Source organism: Cannabis sativa, chromosome X, assembly GCF_029168945.1.
Source record: "Cannabis sativa cultivar Pink pepper isolate KNU-18-1 chromosome X, ASM2916894v1, whole genome shotgun sequence".
Taxonomy (NCBI): domain Eukaryota; kingdom Viridiplantae; phylum Streptophyta; class Magnoliopsida; order Rosales; family Cannabaceae; genus Cannabis; species Cannabis sativa.
The window spans coordinates 5,967,243-5,994,682 of NC_083610.1; the positions used below are offsets into that span (position 1 = coordinate 5,967,243).

The window sequence follows — 27,440 nt, forward strand, 5'->3', positions numbered from 1 at the left end:
TGATAATAATAATAATAATAATAATAATAATAATAATAATAATAATAATAATAATAAAAGAATCAGGTGTACGTAATACTTAAAATAATATTTTAATTGTTTTTTATCATGTTTAAATTTTTTATCAAATAATATTAATTAATTTTTAACAAAAGCCTACTTTACTTATTTTTTTTAAATAATAACTTTAATGTCAAGTATTCCATAAATTTTCTACTAATATTTTTCAATCAATGAAACGAAAAAGCAAACTTTAATTCCCGTATGAAAAGTCAAACTCTCAATCCCAATAATCAATAGAATCAACATCAAATTTTAAGTTCTCAAAATCTATAAAAATAAATATAAACTCAAACATTAGAATCCCAGTAAAACACTAAAACTCAAATATTAAAAACACACACACAATAAAATTCAAATCCCAGAACTTAATACACGCATTAGAATAAAAATTAAACCATAAATGAAGATTTATGCTACTATTTTTCGAATTCTGGTATTTATTAGTAACAAATTTAATATTTTAAGTATTTATGTCACAAATTTTTTAATAGTAAAATAAAAATTTTAATATAATTTTACTAAGAAAATATTATTAATTAAAATATATAATTTATTTTTAATATTTAATTTAAAATATTTTATATATCCGTCGCGAAGTGCGCGATATTTACTATTTATAGAATATTGCTAATCAATTATAGAGCGACGATAGTGTTAGACACCTTGCTCAAGAAAAAAAATGCTCACTAGAAAAAGCAAGAATGACACGTCGTTATTGTAGTAGCCGTTTGGGAGGATTACCTTTAAAAAAAATAAAAAGAATTCAAGAATACAAACGGCGTTATTGTGAAGCCTTTCCATTTCCACACTATAAATACCCCTCTCATTTTCCCGCTAAATAACAAACTCATTTTCCTTCATTTTCCCACTTCCCAAACACACTCACTAAAAAGAAAAAATGGAGCAATTCAAAGGCCAGCCTCGCTTACCCAAATTCATCCTCCCAAAACGATACCGTATCAATCTCAAACCCAATCTCAACTCCTGCAAATTCACCGGTTCCGTCTCCGTCGACCTCACTGTTCTCTCCGAAACCAGATTCATCGTTCTCAATGCTGCTAATCTATCTGTCAAAACCGCCTCCGTATCTTACATCTCCAAAGATTTGGTACTACTTTTTCGTTATGTAAGTTCATAATATTTGATCGGATCTTTGAGAGAGTGAAATGAGTTCTTCTTTTGTATAAATTGATTACTGTGTTTTTGAACTTTTTTTAATGGATGATTAGAGTTTGGAGAGAGGAAATTTCAGATCATTTGGAGTATAATTGTTGATTTTTAGCGATCCTTATGGATTGTGTGATGTTAGTTCAAAGTGATTCTTAGTAGTTACGATCGTTATATAAGTTCATAATATTTGATCGGATCTCCAGGAGAGTGATATGAAGCTCTTTTAGAAATTGATTACTGTGTTTTTTATCTATTCAATGGATGTTTAGAGTTTGAACAGAAGAGAAAATTTTATGTGAGTGTACTTTTTGCTGGAAAGATCTTCTGGAGTATTTTTGTCAATTTTTTTAACGATCTTTGTGGATTGTGTGATGTTAGTTCAAAGTGCTTCTTAGTCTTTACTATAGTTATATAAGTTTATAATATATGTTCAGATCTTTTGAACTTTTTTAATGGATGATCAGAGTTTGCAGAGCAGAGAAAATTTCATGTGGACTTTATTTTTTGCTGGAAAGATTATTTGGAGTATTATTGTTAATTTTTAGTGATCTTTGTGGATTGTGTAATGTTAGTTCAAAGTGATTGTAGTCCTTATAATCGTTATTATGTATATAATATAGGAAAATTCTTTAATGCAAGGGTGAATCAAACACCCTTATCTATTTCAGTATCTAAAACAGCCTGTAAATTTTTGACATATTTAGAAAAATTTAACAGGCCGAAAATAGGATTTAAAGATTTCTATTGCACGTGTGACTTTTTCTATTTTATACGCATATGAAATAGACGGTTTGAACATACAATTCTATATTGTAAATTATTCTGAATTTCTTAAAATTTTACAGAATGTTTTCGTACATGACTATGAAAAAAATTTGAACTAAGAAATTTTTTTAGATACCCGAACAGTTAAAGCATTTATTTTAGTGGGGTTTATTGTAGAAGCAACTTATAATGTATCTATATATATATATATATATATAATTGCCTAATATTTGATCTGATCTCCGGGAGAGTGAAATTGGGAAGATGAAAAATGATTACCATGTGTTTGAACATTTTCAAGGGATGATTAGTTTGCAGAGCAGAGGAAATTTCATGTGGAGTATTAAGTTTATTTTTAATGATCTTATTATGGATTTTGAGGTTCTACTCCTTACAATCGTTATACTATGTTAACTTTTTCAAAACTTTCATATACATATAATTTCCTAATATTTGATCTGATCTCCTGTAGAGTAAAATGGGAACCTCTTTTCATTTTTAAATTGATTGCCGTGTGTTTGAATTTTTTCAATGAATGATTAGAGTTTGCAGAGCAGAGGAAATTTGATGTGGAGTTTACTTTATGCTGGAAAGATCATTTGGAGTTTTGCTAAAGCAATTATGAATCTTATTATATGGTTACTAAGAGGCCGCAGTGAAGAGAGTGGATCATCAGGAGTATAATTGCTGTTATCATTTCTGGGGGGATTGTTTTTTGTTGGTTTATTGAATTACTGATTGAATTGGATTCTGTTCCTAATTTTATGAGTTATTGGATACTTGAACAGGTATTCAAGCCTACGAAAGTAGAAATTTTCGAAGAGGATGAGATTTTGGTGTTGGAGTTTCCACAGACACTCCCTATTGGAGATGGGATTTTGGATATTGAGTTTGAAGGGGTTTTAAATGACAAGATGAAGGGTTTTTATCGAAGGTAATTGATCAATATTTCTGTTGTGTATTTTATCACAGTTTTGTTGAAAACCCGATCACCAGTTTTCACTTGTTAGAATCTTATCTCCATACAGAGGCATACGTGTTTTGAAGTTTTTCTTATTAATAAATGGACAAAGTATTTAATTTTCCTCAAATTGTAGCCTTTCTTGCATCTAAACATTTTTCACATAAAGGTCCATGTAGAGTCTTGTCATTGCATCTATTTTTCTAGAGCATTGCTATTAGGCCGTGTCCAACACCATAATGATGTGTGCCTCTTAACTTTTCTCATTTTTCTAAGGGTTTGCTGATGTAGCATTGACGTGGCATTGATGTGTCATGTAACTACATCAACAAACCGTTGAAGAAAAATGGTTGGAAGGACAAAACTCTACAATAACCATAAGTAAAAAAGTTTGGGAATAAGACTCTTAAGTACCATAGTTTGGAGGAATTTGTTATTGTATGTTCTTAATAGATTGTTTTGTGTTTGTATATGCTTGACTTATTACTCTTCTTATGTATAAGTACATATAAGCATAATGGTGAGAAGAAGAATATGGCAGTCACACAATTTGAACCAGCTGATGCAAGACAGTGCTTTCCTTGTTGGGATGAACCAGCTTGCAAGGTCTCTATTTATCTCTATCTAAATCAACAAATATATATATATATTATGATTATTGTTATATTTTGTTGTGTTATATTTTCTTGGGGAGTTACAGGCTACTTTTAAGATCACATTGGATGTTCCATCCGACCTAGTAGCCCTTTCAAACATGCCAATCATTGAAGAAAATGTTAAAGGACAAATCAAGACATTATCATATCAAGAATCACCAATTATGTCTACATATTTGGTGGCCTTTGTTATTGGCTTGCTCGATTATGTGGAAGATCATACTTCTGATGGTAAAGTTATAATACTCAACATCTATTCTCATTAGCCAAGTAAATAATTTCAGCAAAAAAATGAAGTAAATAACTGTTACGAAGAAAAATAGGGTAAAGTTAGTGTGTAAGAGGAAAAAGAATGAGAATACTACTTCCCTCATCCACTCGAGAACGGATTTTTTTTATTATATTTAAATAAAAGACAATTTTATTCTTTAAAAATCTATCTCACCAAAATAATAATTTCAATTTTCATACTTTTTTTTCTCGTGTTGATTTATTCCAATTTCTATTATAGCTTTTGTTTTGTGAACAAACCTTTGAACAGTCATTGATAGTGTTATATCACATCTCAATCACAGGGGTCAAAGTTCGAGTATACTGTCAAGTAGGAAAGACAAACCAAGGAAAATTTGCATTGCATGTTGCTGTCAAGACACTTGAGCTATTCAAAGAGTAGATTCTCTTTCTCAAAACTGAGTATATATATGTGCCGTTTATAGGTGCTTTTGATTTTGATTGTTTTCCTCTTTGGTTAACATATTAACATATTTACAGATATTTTGGTAGACCATATCCTTTGCCTAAATTGGATATGGTTGCCATACCTGACTTTGCTATTGGGGCAATGGAGAATTATGGTTTGGTTACATATCGTGAAACAGCTTTGCTTTATGATGATCAACATTCAGCAGCTGCAAAGAAGCAAAGGGTAATAATGTGAATTTTCTGAATATCAATGCTTTTGCTATTAGTACTCCTAAAAATTGAATATTTGGCTGTTTTGAAAGGTTGCAACCGTGGTAGCTCATGAGCTCGCGCATCAGTGGTTTGGCAATCTTGTAACGATGGAATGGTGGACTCATTTGTGGCTGAATGAAGGGTTTGCAACATGGGTACGTTCTCACTTATATTTATGAACTTTAGACTATTATGTGAGGTGAAAAGAATGATATTCTTTGCTCACACTTTCATTCAAAAGTCTAGACGCTAGATAGAAGACGTCCTTAGCTGTTCTCCGGTCTTTAAATATCTTTTTAGAAATTGAATATTGTTGAATTTTCTCACTATCAAATTGACAACTGATTTCAATGTGACAAATAACTCTTATGGGGTCATTTAGGTAAGCTATGTAGCAAATGATAGCTTGTTCCCGGAATGGAATGTATGGACTCAATTTCTCAATGAATCTATTGAGGGTCTTAGACTTGATGGGCTTGAAGAATCTCACCCCATTGAGGTAATTTTGTCTGCACTGTGAATAGATACTCTTACACATATGCCTGCTTCAACTACATATCATAATCATATTGAAGTGTGCACCCTTTTCATTATTCAGGTGGAAGTTCCGCACGTGTCTCAAATTCAGGAAATATTTGATGCAATCAGTTATAATAAAGGTGCTTCTGTTATTCAAATGCTCCAACGCTATATTGGTGCTGAGTGTTTTCAGGTTTGGTTACTTGGTTTGTTCTTTCCTTTCATAAGTTTAGCTACTTCACTTTAGTCATGTCAAATAATTGTTTGTATTGTTTTATTTGATCTATGTGATTAGAGGTCACTTGCTTTGTATATAAAAAGACATGCTTTCTCAAATGCAAAGACAGAAGATTTATGGGCTGCCATTGAGGAAGAATCTGGTGAGCCTGTGAACATGCTAATGAGTTCTTGGACAAAGCAGACAGGATACCCTGTTATCTCCATCAAAGTCAAAGATCAAAAGTTAGAGATTCAACAGGTCATTTTGTCTCTAATTACAGTTTGTTAAGTTCTATTCTACTGTTTGTGAACTTACAGATCTTGTATGTTATATATGTAGTCACGATTCTTGTATGTTGGTTCACATGGGGTAGGAAAGTGGATTGTCCCAATCACACTATGCTGCGGTTCATACGACAACCGAATAAACTTCCTACTAGAATCAAACTCTGGAGCTCTCGACATGAATGAATTCGGCCTTGCAGAGGCTGCAACAGCTGAAGGCAAGGGCAGTTCATCACTCGGTTGGATAAAACTTAATGTCAATCAAACTGGTTTCTTTCGGGTGAAATACGATGAGGATCTTGCAGAGAGACTAAGATATGCAATAGAGAACAAGTACTTAACTGCAACAGATAGATTTGGTATTGTTGTTGATGCTTCTCACTCACTTTAATCTTTTGTCTTGTTGGTTTCGAAAATTAAGTAGCTTAAATCTTGTGTTGTTTGTTTTCACAGGGATTTTGGATGATGCGTTCGCACTATGTATGGCTAGCCAACAATCTCTTAGCTCTTTACTTACCTTGATGAGTTCTTACTCGGACGAATTTGATTATACTGTGCTTTCTAACTTGATTACTGTAATGTTATGCTCTAAATCTTGTTTTAAGTTCAGTTCGGTTCATTTTATAAAGCTTAGTTTGCTAATTCTAGTTTCCTTAATAACTATTCACAGGTAAGCTATAAAGTAGAAAGAATTGTAGCTTCCGCCATACCCGAGCTTCTGGATGCCATTAAACAATTTTTTATCAACCTATTCCGAATTGCTGCAGAGTAAGTTCTTTCATGCATTTTCATGACTTATTCATGTTATCATTCTCATTCTCTTTTTCATTACTCATAGCCAAACAACACCAAAGATAGACTAAGGTAGAAAAATCACAGAGAAATTGAATTGGGAGGGCGAGTTTGGCGCTTTCCCTTAACACATAAAGAAGACGAAATTCTTATCATTTTCTCATTTTTTTTTCTTCTTTCAAAATTGTATCAGGACTCTTGGTGGTTGGCAACCTAAAGATGGAGAGAGCCATTTAGATGCAATGTTGAGAGGAGAAATTTTGACAGCCTTGGCTGTATTCGGACATGAACAAACTCTAACCGAAGCAATTAGGCGTTTCAATGAATACTTAATTGACAGAAACACACCACTCCTTCCTCCAGATTTGAGAATGGTTGTCTCTAATGCAACTTAAAAAGCATATCTATATACCAACACTATATATTTGTTCATTTATGGATTATGGTTTGAACTTTGCAGGCTGCATATGTAGCTGTAATGCAGAGAACTAGCGCGAAGAACAGATGGGGTTATGACTCCCTTTTGAAAATCTACAGAGAAAGTGATCTAAGCCAAGAGAAAACCCGGGTTCTAAGTATAATCCAGAATTTGATTAAGAACAATATTGGTCATGCTTAAACATGGATTATATATTTATCTTTATGGCAATTGTTTCTATTTCGTCTTGTAGGTTCATTGACATCTTCTCCTGATCCCATCATAGTTTTTGAAGCTCTCGACTTTTCGCTTACTTCTGAGGTAATTAATCTAGAGTCAGTTCGTGTTATGAATATATATATATACATATACTAGGTTATTGTTACGTGCCAAGCCACGTAGTGTTAGTTTTATTTAATATTTTAGTTTTTTATTTTAATTAATAATTAAAATAGTATAATTATTTGAATGATTTGTTTTATAAAAATAAAATATGTGTCAGTATATTTAGTAAGTAAAACATAGTTGTGTTATAATAATGTATCTTATTAATAGTAAAATGTACATTAATCTTCTAATTGAAAAAAGTTCTATTATCTCATTTCATATCTAATAATAGCTACACAACTATATATTTATAGACTTTCACATTCTTTGCAAATTACTAATAAGCACCAATAATATTTTCATATTCTAATATTTTTCAACCTTCTCCTCTTGGTGGTAAAATTAAAAATAAAACTAAAAATAAGCACAAACATATAAGGTAAATACTAATTACAGCCCATTTCATCTTCTTTTTATTTTTTTTAAGCCATTTTATCTTTTCTAGCTAATTACAAAGGGGCAACCCATATACTGTCTCACATTTATATTATCTTTTCTAGACATTTTATCTATATTTTTTTTAAAAAAAAAATAAATAAATAAAAATTATTAATATTCTTTTTTAAGATAAGTTTGTTAGAGAGATATGTGGCTAAGATGATTTTTTTAATTTAAAAAGAGATTATTAATATTTAAAAGATTGTTTGATTTTTTTGGGTTTATTTGTTAACGGGAGATCAAACTTAATCGTTAAATTTAACAGAATATTCTTTTATTTTTAAGTATATTCTGTTAAACCAAGAAATGACGTTAGATAGACACTTTTAATATATAAAGATATACACATATATATATTTAGTTTTATGTTATGTGTTTTATAAAATTCAATAAATAATCATATAATTTAAAATAATTTAAAAACTAATTTTAATTAGTGTGTGGGGTTATTTAAAAATCAATAGTGAAAAGTCAAATTTAAAATTTGCAGAAAGAGAAGAGGAGAATGGAGATTAGCTTGAAATATATTTAAAAAATAATAATGCTACACACTTACTATGGACACTTAACTCGAGCCGGTAATAATAAAATTATAAAGAATAAGGGTAGCAGGCATATAACTGGACATATGAAAGAAAGAATATAAAAAACAAGAAACATGATAGCTTCCAAATAATATTATAACAAAGCAATGCTCTCCAAATTTATCTTAATATCATTCTTCTCTTGAAGCCTCTCATCAATCTCATAGCACTCCATGATAGATTCAACAAAATATATGTGTTTATGTATATTTGGATTCAACAAAATATATGTGTTTATGTATATTTATTTTGAGCAAATCAGTAAACATATATTTTCAACAAATTAACCCGATAAACTCAAGATCCACATATATATATAGCTAAGTATTCAAATACAATTGTAAAATCTAAACTTAAAACAAAATCAAATGGACAATTCATGCTCAACTAATAAAAGCTATATATATACTGTTATGATTACATCAACCTAAATATTCTTACTTGCTATAACCGAATTATAAAAATTAAAAAGTATAATTTGAGATATATAGACTAAAATCATCCAAATAAACAAATAAATTAGTTACACATAGAATTATAAATGATACTTTTTTTAGAGTGTGTTTGAAGCTTATGTGAAATTTTTTGGATCTCTTCACCACTATTTTTTATCTCTATTTTTTTTTTGTATAAATATATATGTATATATTATATTAAAAAAATGAAAAATATACGTACATATATTTTATTGTTGTTAATTAAATTCAAAATAGTATAGTAATAGAGAAAAATTAAAAATTAGATTTTTATTATGAATTTTTATTTATTTAAAATAATTAACTTTAATAAAAAAAATTAGAAAAAATGAGAACGTACAAGATTAGGTATATATATTTTATTGGTTTTAATTAAATTCAAAATAGGATAGTAAATTTATGGTTTAATTAATATCACTTGAGAACAATATATAATATTATATATATATAAATAATATCAGTTCAAATATCAAATATCAGTTTAAATTTTTATTTTATTATTTTATTATATATAAATAATATTTTATTATTTTATTAAATATAAATAAAAAGTCACACCCATAAATTTCTCATAAACCAAGAATTTAGTTATATAGGCACACTTTATATAGAATAGATATGAACTTCTTTTCTTAGGTAGGGGATCACTTACAATGGTTTCTTATTTTCGATACTAAAGAAATTATATCTTAATTTTTTGTTTTATATATCGTATTATATATTATTGTTATAATAGATATTTTACGTTTTCTGAATCTAAATAATTTATTGTATCAAAAATAAAATTCAAAATAGTTTGTTGCACTTAATTATTTAAATCTTATTTTGACAATATAAATTATTTGTGAAAACCAACAAAATGCTTTCTATAATTATAATTTACATCGTCGTATTAAGAAAGTATGGAGTTTTAATTCAAAGGTGTGTGCTTATACTATACAATTTGACATTTCACATATACCTAATGTGAGCTGAATATGGCTATTTTGCTTAGGTTCGTAGTCTAGTATTGATTCTAAATGTTAGCAAGGAAGGGCGTGAAACAGCTTGGAAGTGGTTGAAGGTACTATCAAACATAAGTCAATTCACTTTTCCTTCAAATAACAGTGTTAATATCTAATGTCAACAACAAAACATATGGACTCGTATGTATTAGTGTGTAATATCTTAACACTGCAAATGCCCTCATAATATTTTCTATTTACTAATGATTCCGAATTGTAGGATAACTGGGAGCACATTTCAAATACTTGGGGTTCTAGTCCTTTAATAACCCGTTTCATCAATGCAATCGTATCGCCGGTTTGTTCTCTTTCTCTACATCTCATTTATAATTTTTGAAAAGAACTCGAATCACGCTCTTCTCATTCCAATTTTCACTCCTCTTTTTCGACAGTTTTCTTCGATAGAGGATGCCGAGGAAATTGAGGATTTCTTTGCGAACCGCACCAAGCCGAGCATGGCTAGAACATTGAAGCAAAGCATTGAACGGGTACGCATTAATGCCAATTGGGTTCAAAGTATTCAAAATGATGACCAACTTGTTAAGACCCTCAACATTTTGACATACTACCACTAAGGTTGGGTTGTGTAATGTCATTATGTTGTGTATAATATGTTAAAGAATAAAGTTGTAAATATAGTAACCTAAAACAATCATGTGTAATAAATATGCAACTCCTTAATGCATGATTGGGTTGATGTTACGGGGTGGAAAATTAGCGTTGGGTACCTTTCCGTCTTTGTTATTATTTTGCCAATTCTCATGATGCTACCATGCGAGTATTCGATTAAACAAACACGTTAAATCTAGTAAGAATAATTATAACATAAATACTTAAAGTTTTATGTTGGTATAAATTTAATAAATTTTTTAGCGGCATAAGTAATAAATATTAGTAAAACTATAATTTTCGTTCAATTTTAACAAGGGAAATTTGAATTTATATGCTTAAATAATTAAAAAAATTTATTATTATACCAAAAATTTACACTATAAAAAAACTATATTTTTTTTTTCAAAACCCCAAAAATACTCCCCTCACAATTCTCTCTCTCTCTCTCTCTGCATCATCTCTCTCTCTATCTCTCTCAGCCAACTCTCTCTCTCTCTCTCAACTCACAGTCGACCCCAACGCCACCCGAACCCAAACCCCATCCCCATCGGACCCAAACGCCACCCACTCTCGGACCCAAATGCCACCCACTCTCGGACCCAAACGCCACCCACGAAACCTTCGGCTGTGGGACTTTTTTTTTTTTTTTTTTTTTCTTCGCATTTCAAGAGGTTCGATGGTCGGACCTGGGTCCGATGGGTCCGATTGGTCGGACCCCATCGGACCCCAAGGTCCGACCAGCCGTGAAACTTTTTTCTTTTTTTTTCTTTACGCGATTTGAGAGAGAGAGGAAGAGAAAGGTCCGATGGTCGGACCTTCGGGTCCGATGGGTCCGATTGGTCGGACCCCATCGGACCCCAAGGTCCGACCATCGCCCGAAACTTTTTTTTTTTCTGCGATTTGAGAGAGAGAGAGGAAGAAAGAGTGGGTTTCGGTCCGAGAGTGGGTGGCGTTTGGGTCCGAGAGTGGGTGGCGTTTGGGTCCGATGGGGATGGGGTTTGGGTTCGGGTGGCGTTGGGGTCGACTGTGAGTTGAGAGAGAGAGAGAGAGAGAGAGAGAGAGAGAGAGAGTTGGCTAAGAGAGATAGAGAGAGAGAAAGATGATGCAGAGAGAGAGAGAATTGTGAGGGAGTATTTTTGGGGTTTTGAAAAAAAAAAGTATAATTTTTTTATGGTGTAAATTTTTGGTATAATAATAAAAATTTTTAATTATTTAAGCATATAAATTCAAATTTCCCCTTTTAACAATTTAGAGTCTGTTTTAAAATTTATTAATAAAAGATTTAAAAATAACTAATATTACATATTTTCATTCAAACTCAATCATTTAGAATTTGACCGTGCATCCAATTTAAGACACTAACTGATGAAATTAAATGGAAATGATACTTTCACTAATATTGAATACTTATGCCATTAAAAAAAACTATTAAATTTATACAGCTTATAAACTTAGTACTTATATCATTATTTACCTAATCTAGTAATTACTCTCAGTTACACTCTATCACAATAACAATTGTACAAACTTTCAAACAAGCAAGAACTACTAAAACAAGTTCTTCCTTCGTACCTTCCTATCTTTGTTCTCACAATCTCGTTTGTATTTTCTCATTTAAACAAACAAGTTAAATTTAGTAATTACTTTGAATTACACTCCATTTCAATTAAAATTCAAAAGGCTCATATTACATTTTTAACATATTAGTGTTGTTACCTAGATTGACCACAATGATCCACCACTGACTTCTCAGCCTCTAAGAAACGACTCAAATGTTTATCATCCAAGTGTTCCTGCCATAATAACAACAACAATTTTCAAAAATACCACAAATTTTAAAAACAAAGAAAAATACCAACAACAAAAAAGGAAGAAACCATACAGAGAGACATGCTTTGTATTTCTGCCATTCTGAGATGCACTCCTCTTTCTCCCATTGACCTTTTACAAACTTTTCCGAATACCATCTATTCCCATCAATCTCAAAAAATTCAGATTCAATCTAAGAAAAAAAAAAACAGAATATGAAAATGAAAATGACCTGTTGAAGCAATTGTGATAAGCTGCTCTGAAATTAGCACAAGGAGATGTAGAAGAAGAAGAAGATGAAGATGAATCTGAGGTTTTCTTGTCTTTCCTACTTAGCATACCCATCGACGACGGTGGCGCGTGGGTTCAGTTTTTGTAAGACACTGAAAATAATGAGATGCAGATGACTATTCTCCTACTTTAGTACTGGTTTTGGTTTTTGTGTTAATTTTATTGTGTTTTTTTTTCCTTCTATTTTTCTACTCGTTCATCGCGCCGTACACGTGGCACTTAGGGCTTTTTCTAGTTTCTACTTTTTTTTGACAACTAATTTGGCACTTAATTTTTGGGGAAATATATATTTAGATTTTTTATATTTTGAAAAATTATGTACATATATATATTTTTGGGAAAAACATAAAAATACAAAAAAGGAAAAAAAATTACAAAAATACTAAGTCCATTAAACATTTATACGATCGCATACAAATATTTACAAAAATACCACATACGCACTAAGCCTTATTGACAGAGCGAACGTTGAAGATGAAAATACCGCGATCGTTTCAAAACCGCAAAACAACCAAAATGAAACCAAAACGAGAAAAATACAACCATTAATTCTGGCGAAATCAACTGGAAAAGAAGACCTGCAATGATCTAAACAGAAAATGACGAAAAAAAATCAGAAAAACTGTGAAGAAACTGAAATTACACATTTGTTTTCTGTTTTACTCGATCAAAACAACTCTCCCTAATATCGAAATCTAAATTCATGAAATGTAGATCTGTAACAAACAGATCTGGAGCTTCCATGCACTGAATCCAAAACAATATGCTGTGAATTTTTTTTAAAAAAAAATCTCATGAATAATAGATCTACGTTATATACAGTTGTATTTTGATTGATTACTGGTTTCCAATATCGAATATATTTTTTTAAAACACAATAAGGTACAACCAGTTACGTATAAGTCTGTTTATTTTTTGTTTTTGTTACTTTATAGTTGCATTATCGTTTTATGATAGTTTAATATTACGCAGGAATTTAATTTGACGGGAACTCAGAAATAGTAGTTATACATAGTAAGTTTTGTGCAAATAGTCGCATATTAGTTTTATAATGAAATAACATATGCAAGTAGCAAAACTATAAATAAACTACAAAACAACTGTATACAAACTAAAATACAGGAAAAACTCTTTGAACATCAACATCCATGATAAATCCCATTGTTACCCATTAATGATATAAAAATGAACAGGAAACAACTAGACAAAAAACATATTAAAAAAAATACATACAGAAGGTGTTTACACTATTAAAAAACTATGAAAAAACTATTACAAAATGAGAAATAATCAAATGAAGAAACTGAAATGAAAAACAATAAAACATCTCGAAAAACAAAAACAGAAAAAAAAAAAAACAACAAAATAAAACAGAAATTAAGACTAAACAAACAAAAATGAAAAACTCATAAAAAGAACAAATAAATTAAACTAAAAAAATAGAAGCCCTAAAAGAAATGTTAAAATGAAAAACCTAAAATAGTAAAATCGATAAACACAAAACACACTAATGTCAGATACGAAAAAAATTTCAAAAAGGGGGGAAACGAAAAAGAAACCGAAAACAAACCTGAGATCGAAGACCAACTCCATCTTAATCATTTTTTGAGCATTATCTTGATGAATTTTTTCCTGGGCAGCAACCTTTGATTTTTTTTAGGAGGAGCTCGCTCACGTTTCGACAGATTTCAACCCCATTTTAGAACTTTTCAATTTCAACCCCATTTTAGAACTTTTCTTTGGCAAAGGGGAAGAAAAAGATAAGTGAATGATGTAAGGTGTGATTGATATAAGTCATCAATCAATGACGTGGCTGCATGCATGGAATTGATGTGTAAGTTGTATAATTGTAATAAAAGAAAGAGGAAAGGTAAAAATGATGATGTAAGCGTGTAGGGGTTTTTTTGTAATAAAATTGAATAAATTGGATTTTTGATGTAAAAATTTTTATATTTTTTTAGAAAGATCTATTATTATTAATGGGAAGAATCATTAAACAACAGAGAAGATTGGGGATGGAATTTCGTCCAACCAAAACATATCTTCGTCCAATCGTAGAGCAAACTTAGCTAAGCCATGGCCGCTTGGTTAGCATCTCTTTTGACATGAGATACTTTTACTCCAGGAAAAAAAGACATAAGATAGTTAATATCCTCTACCAAATCATGAAAAGGAGTTATACACTTAGTAGGAGATAAACAATTTAGAGCATTAATCAATAAAAGAGAATCGGATTCAATGAAATGAAGTGGAAATTGATGCATCAATGCCCATTGCAAGTTGTAAAACATGGCCAAGGCTTCCATTTCCTTTGGTGAGCAGCAGCCTTTTATTGCTTTTGAGAGGTCGGCAACAACAGCACCTTCATCTGTTCGAATAAGAGCGCTCACACCGATGATAGCACCATTTGAATCAATAGCAGCATCTATATTCAACTTGTACATGTCTTTTCCAGGTGGCTGCCATTTCGAAATGGTCTGTTTAAAGGAAGAAGAAGCCGATTGTTGACTGCAATTTATTGCAGTAGGTGTTTGGGACGGTATGGCAGCAACAGTAGCTCTGTGATATTGAACAAGATATGAGTCCGAATAGCTACAAATCACCTCCACAATCTTAGACTTAGAACCATGAATCTCCTTATTTCTTTCAGACCAAATACACCACATAATACATATAATCCTCTCCAAATCATCATCTTTGTTTACATTAGCAAGATAGGAGAAAATATCATACCCTTTAAGGTTACCTATGTTGGGCATCACAACATGGCACTTTGATATCTTCCAAACAGTTCTAGCACGAGTACAGCAAAAAAGTGCATGTCCCACAGACTCCCAAGCACATAAACAGAGTGAACAAGCTAATGAAGTCCAGATCTTACGATGCATCAAATTGGCAGCCGTGGGGAGAGCGTCATTAATAAAACGCCATGCAAAAATCTTGACTTTCTTAGGTAATTTTAGAGACCAGAAACGATTCCACCATTGACGATTAGATGAAGAAGGGGAATCAGCCTCCATAGATTCCAAACTTGCCGCTAAGTGGTAGCCCGATTTCACTGTGTAATAGCCTGTGTCCGAGTGGTGCCAGATGAGCATGTCCTCTCTAGGAGTGGGAGCAAGCGGTATGGAAAGAATACGCTCAATATCAATATTCCCAAAATGATCTTCCAGAATCCTCAAATCCCATTGTCTATCATTGGTAATGTAATGAGCCACCGTGAAAAGGGGATCTCCTCCATAGTGGTAAGGAGTAAAAGTAGTGTTTCCCGGAAGCCAAGGATCTGTAGCACATCTAACACTTTGCCCATTCCCTATTTTCCATCTCAGACCTTTTAACAGAAGTTTTTTTTCCATCACAGAGGCTCTGCCAAGTGAGAGAAGGCAACACTCCTTTTTTTGCCGAAAGGAAATTACCATCTTTAAAGTATCTAGCTTGAAGAACTCGAGCTAAAAGAGAGGAAGGATCATCAAAAATTCTCCAAGCCTACTTAACGAGGAGAGCTTGGTTGAAATGGAGGAATGAACGAAAACCCATACCGCCATCTGCTTTAGAAGAACATAAAAATTTTCATTTCTTCCAATGAATTTTTGAATGGTTTGCATTAGAACCCCACCAAAAATTTACCATCATCGATTCTAATTGATTACAAAACTTCTTGGGGAGGCTGAAACAACTCATTGCATATGTGGGAATAGATTGAACCACCGCTTTTAAAAGAACTTCCCGTCCTCCAATAGAAAAAAGCTTGGCATGCCATGTATTCATTAATTTCCAAATACGGTTTTTGATACCACTAAAAAGTTCCTTTTTATCTTTACCTGCATATGATGGAAGACCCAGATATTTTTCGTGCAAAGCACAGATGGGCATACCCAAGACATGGTTGAAACGATCTTTAGTAGCTTGGCTTGTATTAGGTGAAAAGGATATGACCGTTTTCTCCGTGTTGAGAAGTTGCCCCGATGCACGGTGATAAAGATCAAGAACCCTTCGAATGGCTTGACAAGATGCTTCAGTAGCATGACAAAATAACAAACTATCATGGGAAAAAAAAAAAACAGAAAAATACAAAGAAGGAAAAAAAATTACAAAAATACTTTGGGCCGGCATTAAATATTTAAACAGTCCAGATACAAATATTTACAAAAATACCACATGCACTAAGCCTAAAGCTGTACAGAGCGAACCATGAAGATGAAAATACCTCGATCGTTTCAAAACCGCAAAACAACCAAAATGAAACCAAAACGAGGAAAATACAACTATTAATTCTGGAAAAATCAACTGGAAAAGAAGACCTGCAATGATCTAAACAGAAAAATGACGAAAAAAAATCAGAAAAACTGTGAAGAAACTGAAATTACACATTTGTTTTCTGTTTTATTCGATCAAAATAACTCCCCCTAATATCGAAATCTATATTCATGAAATGTAGATCTGTAACAAACAGATCTGGAGCTCCCACCAAATCCAAAACAATGTATGATGTGAAAAATTAAAAAAAAAAACCTCATGAATAATACATCTACGTTATATACAGTTGCATTTTGATTGATTACTGGTTTCCAATATAAATATATTTTTTTAGAAACACAATAAGAAGAGTAAATTCGAATTAAGGTACAACCAGTTACGTATAAGTCTGTTTGTTTTTTGTTTTGGTTGCCTTATAGTTGCATTATCGTTTTATGATAGTTTATATATTATGCAGGAATTTAATTTGACGGGGACTAAGAAATAGTAGTTTTACATAGTAAGTTTTGTGCAAATAGTTGCATATTAGTTTTATAATGAAATAACATATGCAAGAAGCAAAACTATAATAAAACTACAAAACAACTGTATACAAACTAAAATACAAGAAAAACTCTTTGAACATCAATATCCATGATAAATCTCATTGTTACCCATTGATGATACAAAAATGGATAGGAAACAACTAGATAAAAAACAAATTAAAAAAAAATACATACAGAAGGTGTTTGCACTATTAAAAAACTATGAAAAAACTATTACAAAATGAGAAATCAATAAACGCAAAACTCACAAAAGTTGAATATGAAAAAATTTTAAAAATGGGGGAAAACCTAGAATAGCACAAACGAAATACACAAAACCGAGAAAAATGCAAAATACAACAAAATCTAGAAAAAGGGGAAAACTAAAAAGAAACGGTAAACAAACCTCAGTTCGAAGACCACCACCAATATTATCGTTTTTTTTTTCAGCAACATCTTGAGCCATTTTTTCTTGGGCACCCACATTCGGAGCTCGACCACGCTTAGATAATGGAGGAGCAAAATCAGAGTCATCCTCCTCCATAACAGGTCGTTTACCCTTGTTCTTATTAGCTAAGGATTTCAAACCTATTTTAGAGCTTTTATTTTGAACGGGGGATGGAGATGATGAAGAACAGGTAATAGCCATATATATACGGATTGAGAAAGAAATAGAAAGAGGGAAAATAATTATAGGATTCGGTTACTGGGATTTAAAAAAAAAAATGAAGAACACAAAGAGAAGAGAAAATGATGGGATCATGGAGAAGGAATGTTCAGCAATGGAGGTTACTAAATTTTTTTAAAAAAAAAAAAACTGAAAAGAAATGGAAAATAAAAGGAAAAAGAAGAAAAAAAGAAAGGGAAATGATGGATGGTTGATTGATTGATTAATAGTGGTCACACACATGTCATGGGAAGAGTGTGCATGTGGTAAAATAGAAATAAAATAAAGATGAAGGGTATAAATATTTAGTTTACCGTGTAGTGGTATTTAGGTAATAAAGTTATCATTTTATATTTTTGATGTAAAAATATCATCCGCAAATAGAAGATGAGACACTGCAGGAGCACGCCGAGCAATTGATAATCCCTTGAGATGACCCAATCTTTCCTCATTCCTCAACAAAGATGAAAGACCTTCCAAGCAAATCAAGAATAAATAAGGTGATAAAGGGTCACCTTGCCTAAGATCCCTCTGTGGAACAATTGAACCTTTGATATCCCCATTTATGTTGAGATGAGATTCAATATTCTTTACGTTTTTTTATATATGTTTTAATGTTGGTGATTTATTGGTATTTTAGTTGAATGTGTTATTAGGATTTTCATTCAAATTTTTGTAAACAACATAGTTTGCATATCTAGTTGATTCTATCCTTTGGATGATATATTATGGGCAATTGTGTGTTGCCTATTAATAAAAATTTTCATTTTTCTCTCAAAAAAATGTAAAATTACACTTTATACCCATTTTTTGTTTCATATTTTAATTTTTATCTTTATTTTACTATTCTTTAATTTATACCCACTTTTATAAGTTATATCCCCATTATGTGCATTAGAAAGTCTAATTTTGATAAGTTTTGTGAGGTTATATTTGGTACTTTGATTATAAAAGAGGGTATTTATCAATTAAAATTATTTTAGAATTATATTTGGTCAATGTGTAATAAAAAGGGGTAGTTTTCATATAATGTATTTTAAGTTTTGAAAAAAACCCGAGTGTTTCTATTTTGGTAGATTTTATTGTATTTGTTTTGACATTTATGAAAGTTTTTTTGTTTATTTTTTTTTTCAAAACCGTGTACTTTGTAGTTATTTAAGAAATAAGATCATCTGTAAATTTTTAGAAAATTTTAAATAGTTTATCGTGCCCAAAAATAAGATTCAAATATTTTATTGCATATGTGGCTGTTTTTTCTCATACGCGTTAAGCAACTTTTTGAATATTATTTTTGATACTGTAAATTATTTAAAATTTTCTAAAAATTTACGAGTGATCTTAAATAACTACAACATGTATGATCATGAAAATAAAAATAAAATAAAAAATTCTTATGAATGTTGAATCTGATAAGAGAGTCTACTGAAACGTCCCTTTATTAAGGAGCGTACTATAAACTTACTCTTAATTTTGTTTATATATTAGAACAATTTTTTTAGTTTTTGTAAAAATTATTTGTTCTAATCCGTAGAAAGTCATAATTAGAAATTTCGCTTATATTATTTGGTCTATATACGTAGTAAGATCATTTTCAATAGAAAATATAAAAGTTGAATTATGGCTAGTATAAAAGATAGTTTTGTTACATTTTTACATCAATTTTTACTATTGTAAAAATAAACATAATTTCACATCCACTACTACTTTATAGAGAAATATTTGGTGTGTCCCTTTACCCAAAAGACTAAGGTGATTCCTTTGAAAAATGGCAGCTAATAATTCCTTTGGAAAATTGCAGCTAACTGCTTTCCCACTGGTGACAAAATTGGTATGTTCTCTGAAAGATTTACAAATATTGTCTAGAAGTGCACCACAACAAAAGCTTTTTGGTTTGCAAGCAAATGGAGCATTTTAGACTTGTTTGATTTCGATTAGTTCTGTGTGTGACTTAGTTGATTGTTAACTCTCTTTCGCTGCCACTGTTTGTGAGTCTATTTGGAATTGGAAGGTTAGGAATAAGAAATTTCATGAGAATATTTTGATGCCTATCCCATTATAGTTAAAAGGAAATTTCTCAAAGGATTCATGAAGTGATTTCGATTTATCCCTAATTTTATTTTGAGAAAAATATAACATTAAGGGCTCGTTTGGAACGCCGTATTAGGTCGGATTGTATTGTATTATATTGAATTGGATTATATATCATATTTTTATATAATATTATGTTAAACTTTAATTTATACTAAAATATTATATATTTAGGTGTCCATAAAAGTTATTATCACATGTAGTTTTACATAAAAATATTGCATAAAATACAATTCAATATAATACAATACAATACGACCTAATACGGCGTTCCAAACGAGCCTTAAGTCATTTTTTTGAGTCAATAGCAATATTCTTTTTCCTATTTCTAACTCTTGCCAATTAGTGAAGTGGAGCCAAATCCAATACTGGTTGTCATTTATATGACATATTTATCGTAATAAAGCCAATACTCAATTAGTCATTTATTTAAATTCTATTCATGAAATAGTAGTAGTTTTAAAAAACACTAGGTTACATACAAAACACACAACTAAACTCAAATCAAGTTACATCAAAGAAAAGAAGCTTATTGGTTTGTTTGGTGGGTGATTTTTCAGTACTTTCTATAAGCCAACTCAGTCACAGCATCAGCAAGATTTTTCTCAGCATGGATACTCTCAACCCATTTTGCATTGATCTTCACCCGCTCAATGCTCTGCTTCAATGTTCTAGCAATGGCCGGCTTCGATCGGGTTGCAAAGAACTCCTCTACTTCCTTCACCTTTTCCAATGAAGCAAACTGTACATACAAATTCACCAAAACAAAAATTAGACCATGAAGTTAATAATAAAATTAAACTGGAGAGGGAGAGAGAGAGAGAGAGTGAGAAGAACAAACCGGTGAGACGATTGCACTGACAAAGCGAGTAAGTAAAAATCCAGAACCCCAGGTTTCTGAGATGTGCTCCCAATTATCCTACATTTATATAACGGAAGACATGCTTATGATGATATGAAAAGTGAGAAGCATAATTAAATTTTAATTTATATATTTATTTATCTCTTTCCAAGAAAAGGGTACCATATAGAGTTTCAGTACCAAATCTAACTTCTCTATCAATAAAACAGTACCTTGGACTTTGTATTTGGTCAAATATATAAAGGAGGCATGAAAATTGAAAATATATTTGGTCAAATTCAGATTTAAGGTACTGTTTTTTGCCAAACAAGGATTATGGTAAATGGAAAGTTGAAACTTAAAATTAGTATTAAATCAAAGGTATTATGTGCACCACTGCAATGATTTTGTTTCTTCCCTTTAGTTTCAATTCAGTAGCTAGAATGGTTGGTATAACTTATGCACATTAGTAACATGAATATAATTAATTGTAAACCCAAAAAGGTGATTATTACCTTAAGCCATGACCAAGCTAGTTCGCGTCCTTCGATGCCAACAGCAAGGCCGAAAACAACATCTTGATTGCGAACCTTGATTAAATTGAGGTAAATACAATGTAGATCAGTAATCATATTCAAAACAAAACACACTCCACTTCCCCTACACAAAGATCTTTAGCCTTAAAAATGGAGTTCAGTCTATATTATACCTCGTCAGTCAGCAAAAAGTTTAGAACTTCCAAAATTATTTTAGGGTCTGGACAAGATGCCAAGGAACCTACAGGACAGATGAAAATCGATAATATCATCATATGCCACTAAATGAGAGTCGTGTGTTTGATGTCACTGCACCAAATGAATCATAATTACCTAAAACGCGTGTTTTCTCCTGGCTCAGATCGCTCTCCCTATAGACTCTCAGAAGGGATTCGTAATCTGATCTGTTCGAATCGCTAACTCTCCGCATTACACCCACATATGCTGCCTGCATACCATAGTCAACAATGAACATAATAAGTAAGGGTTTAAACTAGCTAGGAACTGATATTAATTCTGATTTCAACAACCTTTCTAATATCAGGGGGGAGGAGTGGTGTATTTCTGTCGTCTAAGAAAGCATGGAAACGCCTACTTGCTTCATCGAGTGTCAAATCATGTCCATACATTGCGAGGGCAGTCAAAACTTCTCCTCTTAACATAGAATCTAAATGGCTTTCACCCGCTTTCGGTTGCCAACCAAGCTTCCTGAATTGTTGCAAAACATGTTAAATCAAACAACAAAATAATCTTAAAGGAAAATAAACAAAGAACCGAAATCATTGATGAGCTGAGAAAGTTTGTAAAGAACTCCATTTAACCTATAACTTCTTTATAGGATCACTGCCAATGTCCAACATTTACTAATCAAATCTTTAATAAGAGAAAATGAATAAAACTAAATTTCATACAGAAAATATGTAACATAATCTTTCTCAATTGAGGAAGCAATTGTCATTTTATTATCATTTCCGTACACCCTTAAAAGATTGATACAGCAACTGACTTAAGGAGATAACACATGTTAAATAGGAAAAAGGCAGTCTTGACTAGTCATTAAAAATAAAACGTGTATATATATGCCAATGTGTCAAATACAAAGAGCTTACTCTGCTGCATTTTGAAAAAGACCAATAAAGAATTGTTTGATTAACTCCCGCAGCTCAGGTACAGCATCAGCTGCAATCCTTACTATCTTATAACTCACCTGTGTATAAAGTGGGAACCAGCATAAGAAATAAGATAGTACCTAAAGTAAACTTAACAGGATTAGAGAGCAGGAGATTACAGCTATTAGATTAGAGAGGACAGTGTATTCAAGCTCCTCCTTGTAAGAAGCCATCAAAGCAAGTAAAGAGACAAAAGATTGCTGGCGCGCCACACAAAGGGCAAATGAATCATCCAAAATGCCTGTAATATAAATAACTTAAGTAAACCACTCATAAAAAAAATACCATTAAACATAAAATGACCAAGTTTATCTCTATCGATAATATAAGCTAAGATAGCGGTAACCATTAAATTACCGAATCTGTCAGTTGCAGACAAGTAGTTCTTCTCTATTGCGTGTCTCAGTCTCATTGCAAGATGCTCATCATATTTCACCCTGTAGAAACCAGCCTGATCAACATTAAGTTTTATCCAAGTGCAAGAAGCACCTGTTCCGGGCTCTGCATGGCTGTTTGTAACAGAACAACCTAGGTATTCGGGCATGTCAAGTGATTCAGACTTCTTTTCCAGTAGGAAACTTTTGCGGTTTTCATATGAGCCACAAACTAATGTTATTGGGACAATCCATTGCCCATCCCCGCTGGAACCACTTGATAAAAATTGTGACTGCAATTTATTTACATTTTCCCCACAAGATAACTGTAAGTTTTCAAACATCTTAAAAGAGATTAAAACCCATTAGGGCTACGGATATCAGAGATAAGAACAGACCTGCTCAAACTCCAACTTCTGACCATTGACTTTGACAGAGACAACTGGGTATCCTTGTTGTTTTGTCCAAGAATTCATTAGTTTGTTCACTGGTTCACCAGATCCTTCCTCAAGAGCAGCCCATAAATCTTCGGTCTTTGCATTCGAGTAAGCATGCTTTTTTATGTACGAGGCAAGTGACCTCTGATTACATGAAAATGTGTAATTAGACACAGCAAATATTTGAAAAATATGGAAGAAAAAAAATATAATTACACATAAAGCATGAACATATAACATTTTTAAAATAACACAAGTCAAAAAGGGAAGAAAACCTGGAAACTTTCGGCACCAAGGTAGCTTTGTAGCATCCGGATAACAGAAGCACCTTTTCTATAGCTTATTGCATCAAATATTTCATCAATCTCAGAGGCATGATTTATCTCCACCTGGAAAAAATAAGTGTGTAATCAAAACAACATATACTCTTCTGCTGCCTTTCTTTTTTCTTCAATCTGACATACTTATATACTGACCATTAAGGAGGAAAAAAAGATCTACACATTATGAGACAAAAGGATCATTGAAAATTTGGACTAGTATTCATCGGGCGTGGAAAATCAAATATTAAGGGTCTTTGTATGTGAAAGAATTCAAGAGTTTGATGTTTTCTGACTTTTCAAGGGATAAAAAAACTTTATTGTAAATTAATTATGGGGTTGTACCTCATTATTAAAAAGGAAAAATAAGTACCTCAATAGGGTGAGATTCCTCAAGCCCATCAAGTCTAAGACCCTCAACAGATTCATCAAGAAATTGAGTCCACACATTCCACTCGGGGAACAAGCTATCAGCAGCTAAGTAACTCACCTATCAACATAGAAGGCATTCAAGTACCTTAGCATTTGAAATGACACGTAACACATAGAGACAAGTTTTTAAAATATAGTAACTAACCCATGTCGCAAATCCCTCATTCAGCCATAAATGTGTCCACCATTCCATAGTAACAAGATTGCCAAACCATTGGTGTGCAAGTTCGTGGGCTACAACAGTTGCAACCTTTAAAATGTGCAAATGAATTGATCAAAACACTAATGGTTACAGAATGGCTAAAACTAATTTATAAACTATATGACAATCAAAGTAAAGTTCAGAAGAACAAGATTTACCCTTTGCTTGTTGGCAGCAGCAGAATGTTGTTCATCATAGAGCAAAGCTGTTTCACGGTAAGTGACCAAACCATAATTCTCCATGGCCCCAGCAGAAAAATCAGGGATAGCAATCATATCCAACTTGGGCAAAGGATATGGCACGGCAAAGTATCTGAAGGACATGTCACCATTAGTTCAAACCTTAAAATACTTGCATATAAATTTATATATACACATACATAGTTCTGATCATGATCATGATCAACTCTAGCTTTTAATTTGAGAACTAAGGGATACAAATGATCAACTTTGAATGTTCAACATACTCTTTGTATAATTCAAGGGTCTTAACAGCAACATGCAATGCAAATTTTCCTTGGTTTGCTTTACCAACTTGACCATATACTCGAACATTGATCCCTGTGATGAAAATTGACACATAATTTGCACTATTAATAAGAATGAAAATTGCATTCCAAAACCAGAAATGGAAAGAATGATAATTTTACCATCAGATGTATGGTCTTCCACAAAATCAAACAAACCAACAACAACTGCCACCAAATATGTAGACATTATCGGTGACTCTTGATATGAGACCGTTTTGACTTGTCCATTAACTTTTTCTTCAATGACTGGCATGTTGGAAAGGGCTACTAATTCAGATGGTACATCCAATGTAATTTTGAACGTAGCCTGTAAATCAAGGTACCATTAGAAGAAAGTGAGAGCAAGCCATGAATTAGTAGCCCCTACAAAAAAATGTGAGGTCAAGCTAGACCATGCATGCATGACAAAACTTGAGCAAAATGCAGAGCACTAACAGAAAGCATGATAAGTCTTAAATCAACCAAGATAGCAATAGTGACACAAAGAGAGAAGGGATTAAAAAAACCTTGCAAGCGGGCTCATCCCAACAAGGAAAGCACCTCCTAGCATCAGCTGGTTCAAACTGTGTAACAGCCATATTCTTCTTCTCGCCATTATACTCGTAAGTACTTCATACAGAAAGTAAATAGTCAAACAAAGATTCAATGAATCTAACAAATCAATCACCACCTAGCTATGACTACCAATAAAACAGGCAAATGGAATTTCAATTACCATATCCAATCCAATCTTCTTACCTTCTATAAAACCCCTTCATTTTATCATTCAAAATCCCCTCAAACTCAATAGCCAAAACTCCAACTCCAATAGGAAGTGTCTCTGCGAACTCAACAACCAAAATCTCATCCTCCTCAAAAATCTCTACACTTGAAGGCTTGAAGACCTGTCTCAAGAAATTGATCCATTCATATATTAGATTGACAAAAATACACAATCATACCCATATAATCTTTTCCCTACTACCTCTAAACTTCTAAGCAAATTTAAATTCCACTCAGTCACATGGAAATCCCAACACCACACAGCATTTACATTATACTGTAACTAAACAATAATCGACGCTTAATCAGATAGATAATTGGAAAATCATCATTTAAACTGATCACAACACTCAATCTGATCTTCGAATATCCGTACTGTACAATTCCATACAAAAACACTTGAAAAATAATAATAAAGAATCCATTTCTCTACTATACAAATAAAAGAATAAAATCAAGAAGTGGCTGGTGGCTTCATTCATTCATTAGATTCATAAAAAATACACAATCATCCCCATATAATCTTTTCTCTTAATTCCAACACTAAAGAATAATTGAGGCTTAATCAGCAAAATTCTCATCATTTCCTTCAGTTCAAACAAAAATAGTCATTCAAATTCCATTCGTTCATTCTTTAAATTCACAAAAATACACAATCATCGCAGTATAATCTTTTCTCTACTTTACTTAAGTTTATTAACTTTTTATAATTATACTGTACACTAAAGTATAATTGAGGCTTAATCATATAAAAATTCTCATCATTTTCCTTCAATTCAAAGAAAAAATCATCATTTCAACTCATCACATTCACAAAACTCAAATCTGATCGTTGAATAAAGAAACAAATAAATAAATAATCGATTTCTCTATATAAATAACTATAATTTACACTAACAATTAATTGAGCCTTAATCAGATCATTTCCTTCGATTTCAATGAACAAAAATCCGTACAGTACACTACAAATTCCATACAAAAACACTTTCAAAAAAAAAGATTAGATCAAGAAGTGATTAGAAGTGGCGATACCTTTGAGGATTTCGGTTCGGAGAATGAGACGGAACCGGAATGAACGGTTAGGTCGGCGGCATTGAGAACGATGAATCTGGTATCGGAGACGATATCGACGTGGATTGAAACGGAGCCGGAGAATTTGCAAGATTGAAGGTCGGGAACGAGTTTGATATCGTACCGCTTAGGTGCGGCGAATTTGGGAAGACGAGATTGGCCTTTGAACTCAGCCATTTTTCAAAAGGTTTTACTGAGTCACCTCGTTAACTCGACTCGTTCTTCTTTGTCTGTGAAAAGAGTGAGCTGAGAAGTGAGAGAATGAGAAATGACTTATTACAGAGATGAGAATTTATAGGCTTTGAAGTTTCAAGCTTAGAACTAAAAAACGACTTGTCGTTTATGATTCATAAAACGACTTGTCGTTTTTGATTCAGAAAACGACTTGTCGTTTCGATTCGACTTTGATTTGGATAAAGTTGTTGTGTGATGATGTTGTTCCCTTTGTTTGCACGCAACAAAATTTAATATTTATTTAAAATAGATTAATTCCACCTTAATATATTAAAATTAATTTTTTTAAAGTAATTTTTCTTTTGTTGGTAGAAAAAATTTTAAAAAACAAAATTTTGATAAATCATTAACAATTTTGAAACTATAAAATATATTTTTGGTAATACTTTTTAAAACACAATTTTAAAACAAAAAAAAAACAGAAAATTATAATAAACAAACTCTAAATATTTACAAAAACATAACTAATAGGGAAACTAAAACTTAAAACTATTAGAATTAGTTTCACATTGCTAATGTGTGGAAATAAATCACCATATATAAAATGAATGAGATACTCTTATTATTAATTAGTTTTAAGATAGAATCTCATTT

General features: G+C 31.9%; 3 protein-coding genes across 7 annotated transcripts; 1 reads left to right on the forward strand and 2 right to left on the reverse strand.

Annotated features, from left to right (window-relative positions):
• Nucleotides 1-782: 782 nt before the first annotated feature.
• Nucleotides 783-10,509, forward strand: LOC115706587 (aminopeptidase M1). Of its 5 annotated transcripts, none has more exons than XM_030634289.2 (20): nucleotides 783-1,189; nucleotides 2,542-2,676; nucleotides 2,787-2,932; nucleotides 3,463-3,565; nucleotides 3,660-3,846; nucleotides 4,191-4,284; nucleotides 4,387-4,540; nucleotides 4,620-4,724; nucleotides 4,952-5,068; nucleotides 5,168-5,281; nucleotides 5,384-5,566; nucleotides 5,648-5,951; nucleotides 6,046-6,167; nucleotides 6,263-6,360; nucleotides 6,578-6,758; nucleotides 6,845-6,959; nucleotides 7,056-7,123; nucleotides 9,682-9,750; nucleotides 9,912-9,989; nucleotides 10,084-10,509. In XM_030634289.2, the coding sequence occupies exons 1-20, from the start codon at nucleotides 962-964 to the stop codon at nucleotides 10,264-10,266; spliced, it is 2,784 nt and encodes a 927-aa protein (XP_030490149.2). In that variant the 5' UTR covers nucleotides 783-961; the 3' UTR covers nucleotides 10,267-10,509. The 5 variants fall into 5 exon arrangements, with proteins under 5 accessions (XP_030490149.2, XP_030490156.2, XP_030490180.2 ...); XM_030634296.2 differs by having other exon boundaries at nucleotides 783-1,171; XM_030634306.2 differs by lacking the exon at nucleotides 783-1,189 and adding an exon at nucleotides 2,187-2,379.
• Nucleotides 10,510-11,669: 1,160 nt separating this feature from the next.
• On the reverse strand, nucleotides 11,670-12,562 carry LOC115706654 (uncharacterized protein At4g33100). Its single transcript, XM_061106519.1, has 3 exons — nucleotides 12,345-12,562; nucleotides 12,186-12,270; nucleotides 11,670-12,096 (listed from the first exon to the last, which is right to left on the reverse strand). Exons 1-3 carry the CDS (start codon nucleotides 12,455-12,457, stop codon nucleotides 12,016-12,018), a joined length of 279 nt encoding a protein of 92 aa, XP_060962502.1. The 5' UTR covers nucleotides 12,458-12,562; the 3' UTR covers nucleotides 11,670-12,015.
• A 7,778-nt stretch (nucleotides 12,563-20,340) lies between these two features.
• On the reverse strand, nucleotides 20,341-26,985 carry LOC115706618 (aminopeptidase M1). The gene is made up of 19 exons (XM_030634331.2): nucleotides 26,574-26,985; nucleotides 25,518-25,663; nucleotides 25,286-25,388; nucleotides 24,900-25,086; nucleotides 24,717-24,810; nucleotides 24,409-24,562; nucleotides 24,194-24,298; nucleotides 23,990-24,106; nucleotides 23,572-23,685; nucleotides 23,258-23,440; nucleotides 22,843-23,152; nucleotides 22,605-22,726; nucleotides 22,426-22,523; nucleotides 21,847-22,024; nucleotides 21,650-21,764; nucleotides 21,490-21,557; nucleotides 21,296-21,370; nucleotides 20,781-20,858; nucleotides 20,341-20,681 (listed from the first exon to the last, which is right to left on the reverse strand). Exons 1-19 carry the CDS (start codon nucleotides 26,787-26,789, stop codon nucleotides 20,496-20,498), a joined length of 2,649 nt encoding a protein of 882 aa, XP_030490191.2. The 5' UTR covers nucleotides 26,790-26,985; the 3' UTR covers nucleotides 20,341-20,495.
• Between the last annotated feature and the right edge of the window lie 455 nt (nucleotides 26,986-27,440).